This window comes from Fukomys damarensis, unplaced genomic scaffold (genome assembly GCF_012274545.1).
Source record: "Fukomys damarensis isolate Sample0158 unplaced genomic scaffold, DMR_v1.0_HiC HiC_scaffold_13, whole genome shotgun sequence".
Classification (NCBI taxonomy): domain Eukaryota; kingdom Metazoa; phylum Chordata; class Mammalia; order Rodentia; family Bathyergidae; genus Fukomys; species Fukomys damarensis.
In genome coordinates, this window is record NW_022900925.1 from 7,408,453 (window position 1) to 7,424,265 (window position 15,813).

Below are 15,813 nucleotides of genomic sequence, written 5' to 3' on the forward strand. Positions count from 1 at the left end.
AGTTCATTATTCTCATATCACAACCAATACAACTTAGTAAAGACTTTCAATTCACAAAGCAGTTTAGTGGCAGGGTTTTACAGTATGCACCTTGTTATTTTTTCCATCACATTCCAAGGTCTCCAGCTTGGTTTTTGTTTGTTTGGAAAATCGTTTCTTTTCTTAAAAAAAAAAAAAAACATTTTAGGTATACGTAATGATCACATTCATCATAGGAAATTTGTGCCAGTACATGATATATTGTGCTTATTTTTTCCCCATTCCTGCAGCTACGAAATGTTTACGTTACAGATAATTTCTTTAGTGCAAATACTTGCTTGCGAAGACTTCTTCCACTTTTTGAATGCAGGGAAACCTTGAAAAGATGTGCCGCACCCTGGAAGATCAACTGAGCGAACTGAAGACCAAGGAGGAGGAGCAGCAGCGGTTGATCAACGAGCTGACAGCGCAGAGGGCGCGTCTGCAGACGGAATCCGGTGAGCCATTTACTGGTGTTTACTTTCAACGACAAATTCGCCCTGGATGTTCGATTTTCTGAAAAACCAGCATTGACTCACTTGAAGTCATGTATTATCTCTGTGGGAGGCACTCATAATACCTCGCAGAGGGCTCATTTGTTGTAAACACTTATTTAAGGGAGATTTTGCATTAATGGGAAAGTTATCAAATGCGAAGTACAACCTCAAGGTAACTCTTTTTTTACTTTTTGGAATATTTTCACAAAGTACCTGTTACTTTATTTTCCTCCACAGCCTATAGTTATTGCTTCCATTTTAAAGTTGACGGGTGACATGGGTAGCAAAGTAACCTGTCGAAGAATACTTACTCCAGTCATTCCCTGAAGTCTTGCTGGTTGCTGGCAACTGGTACAGTTAAGTAAGAAATATTTAGGACTACAGCCCAGCCAAGTAGAATTTGAGTGAGGTTTGTATACTTTTATTAGTCAGTTTAGAAAGCCTCAGCATTCACTCCTTTTTCTACTGATTTGCTCAACGTCCTACCAAAGTGTTACCTCTCCAAGCTAAGAAGTAAGAAGATGGAAATTGTTTTATGGGTTTTGGGGGTGCTAAATAATGGCAGATTAAAGATTTAGAGAACCATTCTTCTCTTCCATGTTCATCCAAATGTCGTTCTTTTTATAATAAGACAACATAAAGTGTTTATTGTTGTTGTAAAGGAAGTACATTTTATGAAAAAGAAAAGCTATATTTTCAGAGTCGAAATGTTCCTTGTAGTTTCTCATCCTGATACATGTTTACTACCAGTAAGTCAGAGATATGAAAAATAAAAATTGTTATCCTTGTTAAATGTCAAAACAGATAACACTTCTAAGTAAGTAAGTTAAAACTGGTGTTGAAGTTTTTTTTTCCTGACATAATCTAGTGCGTTTTCTAAATTATGGTTCTTAAAGAATTAAAGACAAATTTAAATAGCATTTAATTTGGGAATTCACTATTTACCCAGAATGAATTCATTCTGATACAAAATTTCTTCATATAAAAATGCTTCCAGAATTTCTTTTTGAGCGTCACTTCTGTTGACACAGTCAATTATTCAATTATTCCTATTTTCTATAGAATAAATTCTCTTGTTTGAGGTAACTTTCAGTGAAAACTAAAAGCACAATATTACTGCCTTAACTAAAAAGCATAGAGGGTATTTTGCTGGTTTGATTTTTATTATTTATTTATTTATTTATTTATTTATTTATTTATTTATTTATTTTTGGTACCTTGGTGGTGGAACCACTGAGCAAAGTCCCCGGCCCAGATTTATATTTCTTTTTAGACATGTTTCTTCATCACTTTCTACTAAGATCAGATCATCTTAATTATTTGCTGAAATCTTTGGGGTTAAGTATATGGGTGCAGTCTCCCTCTTTACTTCACGTTTCCCATATTTTACATAGATTTTCTCATCAGGAATGAAGTGGATGTTGGTGTTTTGTTGGAATCCGTGCTCACCATCATATTTCAGACTCAGTTCCCTTTCCTTGCTCCAGTTGTTACTTTAGAGTTTAATTTCCAAAGTCAAGTTAAACTTTCTGGGTCTGTGTCTTTACAGGTGAATATTCACGTCAGCTAGATGAAAAGGACTCCTTGGTTTCGCAGCTCTCCAGGGGCAAACAAGCTTTCACACAACAGATTGAGGAACTCAAAAGGCAGCTTGAAGAGGAGATAAAGGTGAGCACTACTTCTTGTTATCATTACTGTTGCTTTTATTTGTATTTTGCTTACGTCTATAGATTTTCTGCTGGTGGTCTACCAGAGAATAAGCATCACTTGAAAAATATAAAAATTAAATTATCAATCTCTACGTGTTCAGGCCAAGAGTGCCCTGGCCCACGCCCTGCAGTCCTCCCGCCACGACTGCGACCTGCTTCGGGAACAGTATGAGGAGGAGCAGGAAGGCAAAGCGGAACTGCAGAGGGCCATGTCCAAGGCCAACAGTGAGGTTGCCCAGTGGAGGACCAAGTATGAGACAGACGCCATCCAGCGCACCGAGGAGCTGGAGGAGGCCAAGTATGCCCTAGACTTATTAAAACAGAAATACTTGTGTTACCAAAGTACATCAGCTATCAATATTATGTGGGCAAAGGGTTCTGACTATCAAAAAAATCTAAATACCAGGAGGAAAAAAAAAATAGACATGAACATCAATCTAAGCAACAAATGTAAATACCTTAGGTAGCCTAGGGAAAGAAATTACACTGGAGGGTGGAAAGTAAAAGGATAGATGATAAGAGAAAGATTAATAATTATTTTTAAAAGGGTGAACTTTTGACCTTCCTCTCAGGTAGTAATGAAATAATTGATTCAGAATGGTGGATGAGTAAGAGTAAAATAATCAGGCTTTAAAGCAAAGCTCTTCCTATTTGGATAAAAAAAATATATATGGGAAAAAACAGAAATGTTTAAAGACATATAAAAAGTATATACCAAATGCCATAATAAAAAAGAAAAACATTGCTTTCTAAAGAACTAAATAGTCAATGCAATTTAAAAGTTTGAGACTGAATTGTACTGAGAAGAATCTGGATACAAATAGACCTACATATTCAACAGAAAGCTGAAGACAATATCTGGTTATTTATTCTCAAATAATGTAGAACTCAATTAAATTTTTAGTGAAGGCTTATAAGAGATTCTGAGGTGTACTCTGAAAGCAAAATTTATATTGATTCGGGAAAGCTTTTTGCTCGTGGGTTAATTTTTTAAATGGCCGAAAATAAGGATACAATTAAACAGATAAAATAAAAATTTCAATTTGATATATCCAAATTTGAGACTTTAATATGTATGACATTCTTCTTATATGGAAGTAGAGATTAGTAAAATAAAGACTTTTCTCTTTGGGGATTAAAAATAAGTGGAGACATGTACATAAGTAGCAGTAATTGAAGGTAGATAGTAATGTTTCATAAAGAGAGAATAAACCAGTTACCTCCAAGTGTAAAATGTTGACTCAGCCTTATCATCAGTTGCCTTAAAGCCAGACTATGAAGTGTGACAATACTGAAATTTCATCAGTCTTAGTATTTGGTGAGAAGGGAATGCCAATGACTTTAACACAAAACTGGGCAGACAAAGAAGTTTCAGAAGCAATGTCCTGAAGAAGTCTAACTGGAAATCGCTCACTTGCGCTCACTGTGAAACACCCAGTTCTGCTGACAGCCATTTACTTCTGTTATCCCTATTTCACTTTTCAGGAAGAAGCTGGCTCAGCGCCTACAGGATGCTGAGGAGCACGTAGAAGCTGTGAATGCCAAGTGTGCTTCCCTGGAGAAGACAAAGCAGAGGCTGCAGAATGAGGTGGAGGACCTCATGATCGACGTGGAGAGAACCAATGCTGCCTGTGCAGCCCTGGACAAGAAGCAAAGGAACTTTGACAAGGTATTTTGTCCAGTTTTTGCTTCAATATTCAACATAAAATTATTATTATATCTTTGACACATTATTATTATTCTAATCATAGCTTGTTACCTCTAGGGGCTTCGTTCAACCCATTTAAGGGCTGTTCTTAGTAATTCTTGGCTCTAATAGGAGGTGTGTGTGGGGGGCAATTCCTTTGCTTTCTATTTTTATTTCTAATTATTTTTCAATCTTAGATCAACCTAAATTATTTGAGAGTAGACAGAGTAGATAACTTTCATCCAATCAAACTTTCTCTACTAAAATTTCTTGACCATTCCTTGCCCTTTAGATTCTAGCAGAATGGAAACAGAAATATGAAGAAACACATGCCGAACTTGAAGCTTCTCAAAAGGAGTCCCGCTCACTTAGCACTGAGCTGTTCAAGATTAAGAATTCTTATGAGGAATCCTTAGACCAACTTGAAACCTTGAAGCGGGAAAATAAGAATTTGCAACGTGAGTACATTTTTTCTCTTCATGAAAGGGTTGGAAGAGTGTTTTTCTTCTCTGAACAATTTTCTTTTTATGTTTCACCAACAGAGGAGATTTCTGATCTCACTGAACAGATTGCAGAAGGAGGGAAACGTATCCATGAACTGGAAAAAATAAAGAAGCAGGTTGAACAAGAAAAGACTGAGCTTCAGGCTGCTTTGGAGGAGGCAGAGGTAGACATTGTTAATGTACTCTCTAAAACAATTTAGAAAGGCACTAGGCTCTATCGGATGCAAAGATTGTTAAATCAAGAGAAATGAAAAATTTTTCAAGTGCTAAAGATTAAGATGGAGAATTGAATATGCATACAAGTAACACTATTACATGTTAAGAACTATACTAGAAACTGAGAAAAAAAGATAAATTAAGGTTTCTATCCTCAAGCTATGGAGACAGAAGTATATGAAACCAATAATAACACATTGTAGACATCTGTAACAGTGGAGTAACAATATATTATGGCAGCACAAATATAAAATATAAGAAGTAATTTCTATTACAGAATACCTCACACTTCAATTCCTTTACTAATGTCACCTTTTGTGTCATTAAGGCATCTCTTGAACACGAAGAGGGAAAGATCCTGCGCATCCAGCTTGAACTGAACCAAGTCAAGTCTGAAATCGACAGGAAAATTGCTGAGAAGGATGAAGAAATTGACCAACTGAAGAGAAACCACATTAGAATCGTAGAATCCATGCAGAGCACACTGGACGCTGAGATCAGGAGCAGGAATGATGCCATCAGGCTCAAGAAGAAGATGGAGGGAGACCTCAATGAAATGGAAATCCAGCTGAACCACGCCAACCGCATGGCAGCCGAGGCCCTGAGGAACTACAGGAACACCCAAGGCATCCTCAAGGTAAATGACTCCAAGAGGGTTCCAGGACAATTGGGATGACCGCAGCTCAGAGAATGTGATGTCTCAATGACTGTTCGTTCTGCAGGACACCCAGCTGCACCTGGATGACGCTCTCCGGGGCCAGGAGGACCTGAAGGAGCAGCTGGCCATGGTTGAACGCAGAGCCAACCTGCTGCAGGCTGAGATCGAGGAGCTTCGGGCCACGCTGGAGCAGACAGAGAGGAGCAGGAAAATCGCAGAGCAGGAGCTCCTGGATGCCAGTGAGCGTGTGCAGCTCCTCCATACCCAGGTGCTTACTATACAATAATGGATTAATAAAAACTATGAAGGGAGGACTGGTGAAGGGGATATAGTTCAGTACTGTGATGCTTGCCTAGTATGTGTAAGGCCTGGGTTCAATCCCCAGCACTTCAAAATAAAAATATAAAGAGGGAGAGAGAGAGAGTAATGATAAAAATTCCTACTCAAATCTTAGTGCTACTTAGGAATTTATTTAGAATAATTTGTGGAAAATTAATTTTAAAGCATTTGATTTTTGGATTAACAATATTTTGTTTATCTGAATTGTTATATATAGAGTTGCTTATCTTTTTAAAATATATTGTCAACTCACCATTGATGAAACAAGGACAGATGCTAGTTAGCATACTAAATCAGTTTAATAAATTAATTTCATGAGAACATCAAGCATTCTACTTTTGCTCTATGTACTTAATATTTGTAAATTTGATATTTTAACTGGAAAATGATGTCTCACAACTCCAGAGTGAAGTGGAAGAAGTAATTCAAGAATCACGCAACGCAGAAGAGAAAGCCAAAAAGGCCATCACCGATGTGAGAAAGATGAACATTTGCCTTCCTGACACACCAGCGCTATCTGCTGCCACCAGCTTTCATTATTTTCTTATTTGCTAACCAGGCCGCCATGATGGCCGAGGAGCTGAAGAAGGAGCAGGACACCAGCGCCCACCTGGAGCGGATGAAGAAGAACCTGGAGCAGACGGTGAAGGACCTGCAGCACCGTCTGGATGAGGCCGAGCAGCTGGCACTGAAGGGCGGCAAGAAGCAGATCCAGAAACTGGAGGCCAGGGTGAGTCTTCTGATCGACATTTATCCCTTTCTACTTTGAATCCAAGAAAAGTTTCTATGCCTAGTGGATGATATTGGGGATCCTGAGGAAAGAGAAATATTCCCTGCTGCCTGAGAGCTTACAATCGAGCAGTTCGATATGGGAAGGTGATAGAAGTATGTGGGTTATTTGAAGCAGGGATTCAATGAGGGAATGACTGCCAGTAAATGTTTTCGAATTGTCCACCTTTTTACAGGTACGTGAACTTGAAGGAGAAGTGGAAAGTGAACAGAAGCGCAATGTTGAAGCTGTCAAGGGCCTGCGTAAACATGAGAGAAGAGTGAAAGAACTCACTTACCAAGTAAGGAAAACAGCTTCTCTAAGATCTTACTCAGCCTTCAAGGGATTAAAACCCATAACAAAATGTGATGACATTTGTCATTTCAAAAAACTCACTCTGTAAAACATTATTTTAGACTGAGGAAGACCGCAAGAATATTCTTCGGCTCCAGGACCTCGTGGACAAACTGCAATCAAAGGTGAAGGCATACAAGAGACAAGCAGAGGAAGCGGTGAGTCCACAACCCCTTGGGACGCCAGGGCAGTGTCCACTTCTCTGACATGACCAGGACATTTCAGTTAGAAGGATGAAAGAAGTGTTGAGTAAAATAAGGAGAGAAAAACATAGCAAAACACAGTGTTCTAGGGAAGGGGAGAATAAATGCTAAGTTTTGGAATGGGAAAGAGTATGGCATAAGAAGTAGAAATAATAAGGAAGGGAGCAGCACAGGGAAAGCTGGCGAGCTAGGCAAAAAGGAGATTATAGGGTCTTCTGAGAAGTGGTAAGAAATCTGGGGTTTTTTTTTTCTAAGTAAAACGGGGCAATGAGGTGCAATGAGAGAGTTTTCATCTGGCTCTGAGGTCACCTGGTTTATATTTTCCAAAGAATATTCTGGCTCCTATGTGAAGAACAGACTGTTGAGTAACACTGGTACATTCAGGGAGGCCTATTAGGAAACTTTCCAGGTGGTTCTAACATTAGGATTAAGGTAGCAACGGATCAAAGAGACAGAAGTGGAGAGATTCCATCTCTATTTTGGAGGTAGAAGCTGGGAGATATGCCAAAGTGGTGAAAACAAGGAAGTCAAAGGTAATTTCTCAAGTTTATGATGTGAGTAACCAGGTGAATGATGACTAAAACTGATGAGAACTGGGTGAATATAAGATTTACAGAACAAGAAAGAAATAGGAATTGTTTTGGACACATTATATGGGAAAAACCATCATATACACAGGTAAAAAACTGTTAGGTATATAGTTACATATACAAACATGGAGCTCAGAATTTCTCAGTTAGGGTCAAACCCATAGATTTTTGGCATTCCACCTTATCTCATTTTCTCGTCCTGTTGTTCATCTGAAATAATCATCAAATGATATCAATTTCTGAAGTATAGAGAAAAATAAAACACAATACTATAGGGAGGAGGGAGTTCCTCTATTCCCTGATGATTCTATTTCCCCTGACCTCTAATGTCTGAGGTTGAGACTTGCAGCAGGGGCAAGAAAGGAAAAGACAACAGGCAAATATACATGTTTGTACACTCACACCCCAACATGGACAAGCCACTAAACCTTTCTATAGCTCCCACTTTCCTAATCTATGAGGGTCATCTGAGGGTTTTGTTTTTTTTTAATTAAGCTATACTATTTGGTGATTCTAAGCTTTATCAGTGTTCTAAATTTTGAGATGGTTCTTAACAACTTTGTAAAAAGAAGAATGATTACTGAAGATTAAACTAGAACTGTTCTTCTCAGATTCACAGCTCTATATTCAAGCATAATCAGAGACCACTCAGTCTATTTTAGGAAACAACAAACTTGCTAAATTTCTAAACTTCATTAAGCGGTAATAATTTAGACTCGAGTGGCAAAAATTTATATTCAAGACTAGTAGTTTGATGTAATAAAAATTGCCTACCTGCATTTTTAAAAGATATAATTTCCAGTCTCAGAATCCCCCAAAAAAAGCAAGGCTGGAAACCTGTCATATTTACTAGTAGTTCTAATGTGATTAGTTTTTCTGAAAGTTAAGAAACAGATGCTACCTGTCTTTCCTACTGTATATGAGTTCACGAAGAATAATCACAGCTGGGTATGATATAATATGACTGCAATCCCATCAGTAAGGGAAGTTGAGATAGGAGGATTGCAAGTTTGATTCCCAGCTAGGCAGTTTGGCAAGACTATGTCTCAAAATAGAAAATAAAAAGTGCTAGGGATGTAGTTCAACATAAAGAGCTTGGGTTCAATCCCCAGAACTGACAAAAGAAAAAAAAAAAAAAAGACACATACAAGAGAATTCATACAACATAAAAATTGAAGACTTTTTTAGATTTTTAAAAGAATCTTTTAATTGAATGAATCCCCTCTTTTATTTTATTATATTATATGTTTCTGTACCAGGGATCGAACCCAAGATCTTGTGCTTGCGAGGCAAGCACAGCACCACTGAGCTAAATCCCCGGCCCTAGAGTGGATCACTTTTAAGTAAAAAAATATATATATTCAGAGACCCATGGACCTAAGAATCTAGGAATTTGAACTTTTCCCCTCACCAATGCATTTCTATTCACAGGAGGAACAATCCAATGTCAACCTCTCCAAATTCCGCAAGATCCAGCACGAGCTGGAGGAAGCCGAAGAAAGGGCTGACATTGCTGAGTCCCAGGTCAACAAACTACGGGTGAAGAGCCGGGAGGTTCACACAAAAATCATAAGTGAAGAATAATTCATCCAAATGCAGGAAAGTGACCAAAGACATGCACAAAATGTGAAAATCTTTGTCACTCTGTTTTGTATTTATGACTTTTGGAGATAAAAAATTTATCTGCCAAGAATTTGTGGCTCACTTGTTTTCCCCTCTATGTCAATTTATCTTTATATACCAAGAAAACAATTTGCTTACATCTTATGTAAAAGTACTGAGTATTCAAAACTAAAACATGACAGAGAACAACTAAGTCAAGCCCAACAAGTCCCACCAGACACCATCCCTGTGGGAAATAGGTGAAGCCTAGCAGTACACTATAGGCATGTAGAACATAATTCATCATTTGGCAGAATGTCAACTAGCTTCTTCTATGTTTTTGTTTTGTTTTGTGGTGCTGGAGGTCATACCCAGAGCTTCACACATACTAGGAAAGTAACTTACCACTAAGATACATCCCCAGCCCTAGCTTATGTTATTGAAATACCTGGGAACTAAAAGGAGGTCTTTACTTGATGATGTCCATCCATAAATATTGGATGATGTGTTTTCTCCTTTAAATGGACAGGCACAAATGTAAAGCTACACAGATAATGAATCAGGAAAATGTAGTACCCCATCAAATGAAATTAATAAAGCTCTAGTAGTCAATTCCAAAGAAATGGAGATCAACAAATTATCTGAAATTAATTCAAAATAATCATCATAAAGAAACTAAATGATGTAAGAGCAGAAGGACAGACAAGAGGAGGAAATAGTAAGCCCACAGAGTGTTTATCAGTGAATATGGATGTGTGCTCTATTCAATAAACAAGGTCTTATAGAATCCAGAAAAAAAAAAATAAGAAGGAAACTCAAGAGTTGTAGGAAAACAGAGAAAGAGACAAGCAAAATTAGGTAAACAATGCATGAACAAAATGAATATGTTTAATAAAGAAATAGAAACTAAGAGAAATAACAAAAAAAACCCCTGGAATTGGAGATTATAATGATGGAATTGAAAAATTCAATGGACAATTTCAACAGCAAACTCAATCACACAAGTGAAAAAATAGTGTATTCAAAGGTATGCCATTTAAAATTATCCTAATATGGCTATGGGATATCATCAAACATACAAATGTATAAATTATGTAAGTCCCAGGAGAAGAGAGAGAAAGAGGGCCAAAAAATTTTATTTAGAGGACTGCAAGCAAAAAAAAAAAAAAAAAATCCCAAAATTTAGAAAGAATATGGACATCAAGATTAATAAAGATTGAAGAAAGACTAAGCCACAGAAAAAGTTTCCAAAATACATAATCAGGTTTACAAAAGTCCAAGACAAAGGAATAACATTGAAAGCAACAAGAAAAAAGTGACACAGAACATACAAGGCTAACAATAAACTTCTTAACAGAAAGCTTGCAAGCCACAAAGGAATGAAATGACAATTAGAGTGCTGAGAAAAAATCTGCCACCAAGAATAATCCAAAGCAATGTTGTTCTTCAAAAGTGAAGGACAGACAAAGACATTTCCAGACAAAAGCAGTCTATAAGAAATGCTAAGAGGGCTAGCGATTTAGCTCAGTGGTGCCGCCACCTGCCTTGCAAGTGCCAGGTCCCAAATTCGATCTTCGGAACAAAAAAAAAAAAAAAAAGAAAGAAAGAAAGAAAGAGAGAGGCTAAAGATAATTCTTAAAGTTGAAATGAAAGGAACTAAATGTATTCTTAATTCTGAATGTTCATTGTGGTGTATAAATTATTTTAATTCAGGTTTTAGCTAAATTATAGAAGTATTAAAATAACTATACCTACAACAATTTGTTAATGAATACAGAATATAAAATATGTAATGTGGTATAAATGATATAAAATTAGGACAGGGAGATATAATAGTATAGGGTTTTTAGGTGATTTAAGCTAAGTTTTTATCAGTTGAAAGAAGAAAGTTGTAGCTAGGTATGTTGACACATGCTTGTAATGCCAATATTCAGGATGATGAGGCAGGTAGTCACTGTGAGTTCAGGGCCAGCTGGGCTATATAGTGAGTTCAAGGTTAGCATAAACTGCATAGCAAGACCCTGTCTGAAAAAAAGGAAGAAAGTATAAAGTTTTATAAGATATTTTATGTAAGCTCCATGGTAACAACAAAGAAATAAATCTTTAATAGATAAAAAGAAGATATCAAAAGCAATCAAAGCATGCCATTATAAAAACCCAACAAGTCATAAGGGAAGAAAGAAAAAGATGAAAGAACAAAGGATATACACAACCAGAAAACCAAATAGAAGTAAATCTTTACTTTTTTTAATGACTACTGCGATTATGTTAGCTAACTTTTCCAATTAAAAGAAAAAGAGAGGTTCAGTGGATTTTTTTAAACCATTAACAACATGTTGCCTGCAAGAGATTCACTTTAGCATCAAGAGCAGCACACATAGGCTGAAATTGAAGGTATTAAAAAAGATATTCAAGCTGGACACAGTGGAACAAACTTGTAGTCCCACTTACTTGAAAAACAGAGGCAGGAAGATCCCAAGTTCAAGCCCAGCCTGGACAACTTAGTGAGATCCTATTTCATAATAAAAAATAAAAGGCCTGGGGATGTAGCCTAGCGGTAAAATACTCCTAAATTGAATATCTAATGTAGGGGGTGGGTGATACATTCTGTATGAAAATACATTCTGGTGATCTGTTGCACAATATAGTGATAATAGTTAATAGTAATTTACTGCATATTTGAAAACAGCTAAAAGAAAGAATTGTAAATTATCTTACCCAAAGAAATTATAGAAATTTGAGGTGACATATATCTTAATCAGTTTGATTTGATAACTCTACAGTGTACACATAGAGATGACCAATAGGTATATAAGATGTTCATTATCATTAAGCATCGGGAAAGGTCTGGGGATTTTTCGCTCAGTGTCATTGTGCCTACCTTGCAAGCACAAGGTCCAGAGTTCAATCCCTGGTACCAAAAAAAAAAAAAGACAGGAATTAAGTATCAGGAATGCAAATTAAGGCCACAATGAGATAACATCTCGTGCAAGCTAGGATGGCTGTTATAAAAAGACAAGAGATAGATAATGTATTAGCAAGGATGTGGCAAAAAGAACCCTTATACAAAGTTTATATGAATATAAATTGATACAGCCAATTTGGAAGAACATTGAGGTTCCTCAAAAAAATTAAAAATGGAAGCACATAGCTATCCTCAACCTAATCATCACTAATATCAGTACCTTCTCAAAATCTCTCTTTCAAACATTGCATTCAGTCTCTGCACAAATTACCGAAACTCACACAAGAAAAAATAATGAATAGGCCCATAACTACTAAGGAAATTGAAAAATAATCATCTTCTTAATAAGAAGCTCCAAGCCCACATGATTTCACTGGTGAATTCTACCAAGTATTGAAAGAAGAAATTGCACCAATTCTCCAAAATATTCTCAAGAAAACAGAAGCAGAGGGGACATTTTCTAACTCATTCCAGGAGGCCATTATAAGCCTATACCAAAACCAGAAAAAGACAATACAAAAGGAAAGGAAAATTAGAGACCAAGAGCTCTCATGTACAGAGATGAAAATACAGGAAAAGGTGGGACTCTTAAGAAGAGTCAGAGTAAGGGACACAGGCCCTTTTAGAAGAAAAAGTAGCCTCTGTGACTAAGAACAGGCAGTTTTGTGGTTTTACTTCTCAAGCAACAAGCCCACCAGCCAATAGATAATCTTGGACTGGCTCTCAAAACTGTTCCGCTCATCTCTTCATGGTTTGAACATCATAAAATAGTCCTAAACTATGAGCTCTAATTACCTTGATGCACTGTATGATACTGTGCCCTTAGCAATAAGCCTGTTAATCAATGAAGTTCAGACCCCTTAGGTGGGTAGAGAAGGCCCCATCCCATAAAGATAGGACTGCTGCCCTATGTATATCCAGCAGTCACCCAGCTCTGGGCCCCTCACTCCTTGGAGTAGGTTTGAACCGCGTCTGCAATACTGCAGTAGATTTACTTTTGCTTTGCTGCAATAAATCTACTTTCACTCTGCACCATTGACTTCTGACTTTTCCTCTGTATACATCAGAGGGAGAGAGAGAGAGAGGGAGGGAGGGAGGGAGGGAAGGGCAGAGAGAGAGAAACAAGCCAAGAAAGTTCGAGGAAGGGATAGTGACCCCAAACCCACCAGATACAACAAAAAGGTACTCAAGTAAAAACTAGCAAATCAAATCCAACAGAGTATCCCATAACCAAATGGAATTTATTTCACTCAGTTTCTATCCAATACCTTTTCTTCTTCTAGGTCGCTGACTCAAGATTTTCTGTCCTTGCAATTCTTCCACATCGTCAAAATTCCCTAATGGGCAGGCTCCGTGGTGCAATGGGTAGTGCATTGGAGTTCTAGGGAGCATCAGAATCCCCTCTCCATGGGCTTCTTCATGATTTTTTCATATTTCTGATATGTTCTTTCATAGTCTCACCTCCTGAAAAAGTCTTATATTGGTTAAACCCAACTATTCACCTTTTCTGTAGCCATATCTAGGCAACTGAAATTGCTGGAGAAAAACACACAGCTTTTCCAGATTGGTCTCACTTTAAATTTATGATAATTCAGCATTCTGGGCAAGTGTAGGACCCCTCTCACTCTCCAAAATGAACGCTTTACATCTTTTCTTTCTGTACTCACTATAGCTCTTGTGCCCTCACTCTCTGCTGATGACCTTGCCTTTACGGAGAAAATAGGAGCAAGCAGATGGTAATTTGCACACCCTCTTGCCATCAGCTCCTTCCTAATACAAGGTATACTGTTCTCATCAGAGATCATTTGGCCTCAGAATCACAGCCCTTTGAGCCTTGTTTCCCACAGTTATGACTTCCCTCTGGCATCATCAATTTTTCTCAATCCTCCTCATTAATGCAAATCTGCTTGCTCTCATCCTTCTTTTAATAATGTATTTAATATCTCTCCTCTAGACTTCTTGTCTGCCTCCAGATACTACTTCATTTATTAGCTACCCTTCCTCAACAATCACTGATTTCTCTAACCTTATTTTGAGACAAAGTATTTGCGCCTAGCTATTGAATCATCCCCAAGTTTTGGATTCTCAAGTTTTGGGGCCTCAAGTATTGTAGAACACAGATTTCTGCCACCTTTTCAAAATATCAAATTTCTGACCCACAGAAACCAAGTGCATAAAAAAAATGGTTATGTTAAGCCACTATGTTATGCAGCAATAGTAACCAGAACATGGTCCAAGTTGTTATAGTCTATCAGTGTTATTACACTTACCTGCCCTTGGCTCACCTACCTACACGGAGTCTACAATTGCTGCCTGTAATCTAGCCTGAACACCACAACCAGAGTTATTCTTTCAATCTTCAGGCAAATTACATTACGACTCTTAAAATTCTCACTAGCTCTCCATCTCACTCAAATGAAAAGCCAAAGTCACTATACTGTTCCTATAGGTTCTGCATTATCTGTCACTCTCTAGCTAATCTCCTGGCATGCTCCTCTTTGCCCATCCTGTTCCTGTTACAGGATTCCTTGCTTATTTCTTTAAAAATTATATTTATTTACATATATCCTGTGGTGAAACATGTTTTAAAATATGTGTACATTGTGAAATGGCTAAACCAAGCTAATTATTGTATACCATTTGTGGTAAAAATACTCAAAACTTACTATCTTAGGGTTTTTGACACATATAACAAGGTATTATTAATTTAACCATATTCACCATGTTTTTACAATCTCTTGAATTTATTATTTCAAGCTGCATCTTATATCCTTTAACATCTCTTCAATTTACTCTTCTAACTCCTAGCTCCAAGTTTTCCCCTGAAAGACACCGTTTAATTCTCTGCTTCTATGAGTTAAAATTTTTAGATTTGACTTATAAACAAATGAGCTCGTGCAGCATTTGTTTTTCTGTGCATATTTTATTTCACTTAATGTAATGTCCTCTAAATGCATCCATACGGTCACAGGGTGGACATTTCAGGCTACACCTGTCTCAGAACCTTTGCACTTTTTGTTCCCTCTGTCTGGAATTTTCTTGTCCCAGCTATCCACAGCTCCTTGACATGTCTCATACTTGCACCCAAATGTCGCTCAGTTTGGTGGATTATTCATTCCCCTTCCCTCTTATTCTACTTTGTTGTTCCTTTTAGCACTTCATACTCTGATATCTTATATGTTTACTTGTTTGTTTGGGCGCATCCGCCCCTGCTGACTGAAACTGCAATGAGACATTGGCTGTGCTGGCTTCTGCAATCTCCCCTGAATGGAGCAGTAGCTGACACACTGGACAGTTAATGGAAATGTTTTGAGTAAACAAGTGAGTGACTATTTCCACACGATCGGAGCAAGAACTATGTCAATTGTAATAAATAGTTTATTTAAAAGAGAATCCATGCCACTTCTTAGAGTGATGGTCCTTTAAAGTTTTGGAGAGATTTAAAAGAAAGCAAACACCATCTTGACTTGCTGAATTGCAGGGAGTTTTATTGATATGCCGCCACTCTGGACAACAGAAACCAGGACATAGCATCTCTAGTGTAGGGCCCAGCTTTAGTTTTTAACAAAATTTATATATGAAAAGAAGTAACAGCAACAAAAAGAATCCTATTTATTGGACATTTCACAACCACTGCCTATGTTCAACTCTCTACTACAACTTAACTTCTCTGAGTCTACTCACCGTGTCTGCCTGCCATTGT

The 15,813-nt window shown here is 37.4% G+C and overlaps 1 protein-coding gene across 2 annotated transcripts in view; it reads left to right on the plus strand.

Moving 5' to 3' along the window:
* The window catches only part of LOC104855903 (myosin-1), a 103,485-nt gene that overhangs the window by 15,115 nt on the left and 72,557 nt on the right, over window positions 1-15,813 (plus strand). For both annotated transcript variants that reach the window (XM_033762788.1, XM_033762787.1), the window contains exons 27-34: window positions 350-476; window positions 2,065-2,183; window positions 2,326-2,522; window positions 3,710-3,893; window positions 4,204-4,369; window positions 4,454-4,578; window positions 4,959-5,267; window positions 5,353-5,556. In XM_033762788.1, coding sequence (XP_033618679.1) covers window positions 350-476; window positions 2,065-2,183; window positions 2,326-2,522; window positions 3,710-3,893; window positions 4,204-4,369; window positions 4,454-4,578; window positions 4,959-5,267; window positions 5,353-5,556 — 1,431 coding nt within the window. The remainder of the gene's footprint in view (window positions 1-349; window positions 477-2,064; window positions 2,184-2,325; window positions 2,523-3,709; window positions 3,894-4,203; window positions 4,370-4,453; window positions 4,579-4,958; window positions 5,268-5,352; window positions 5,557-15,813) is intronic.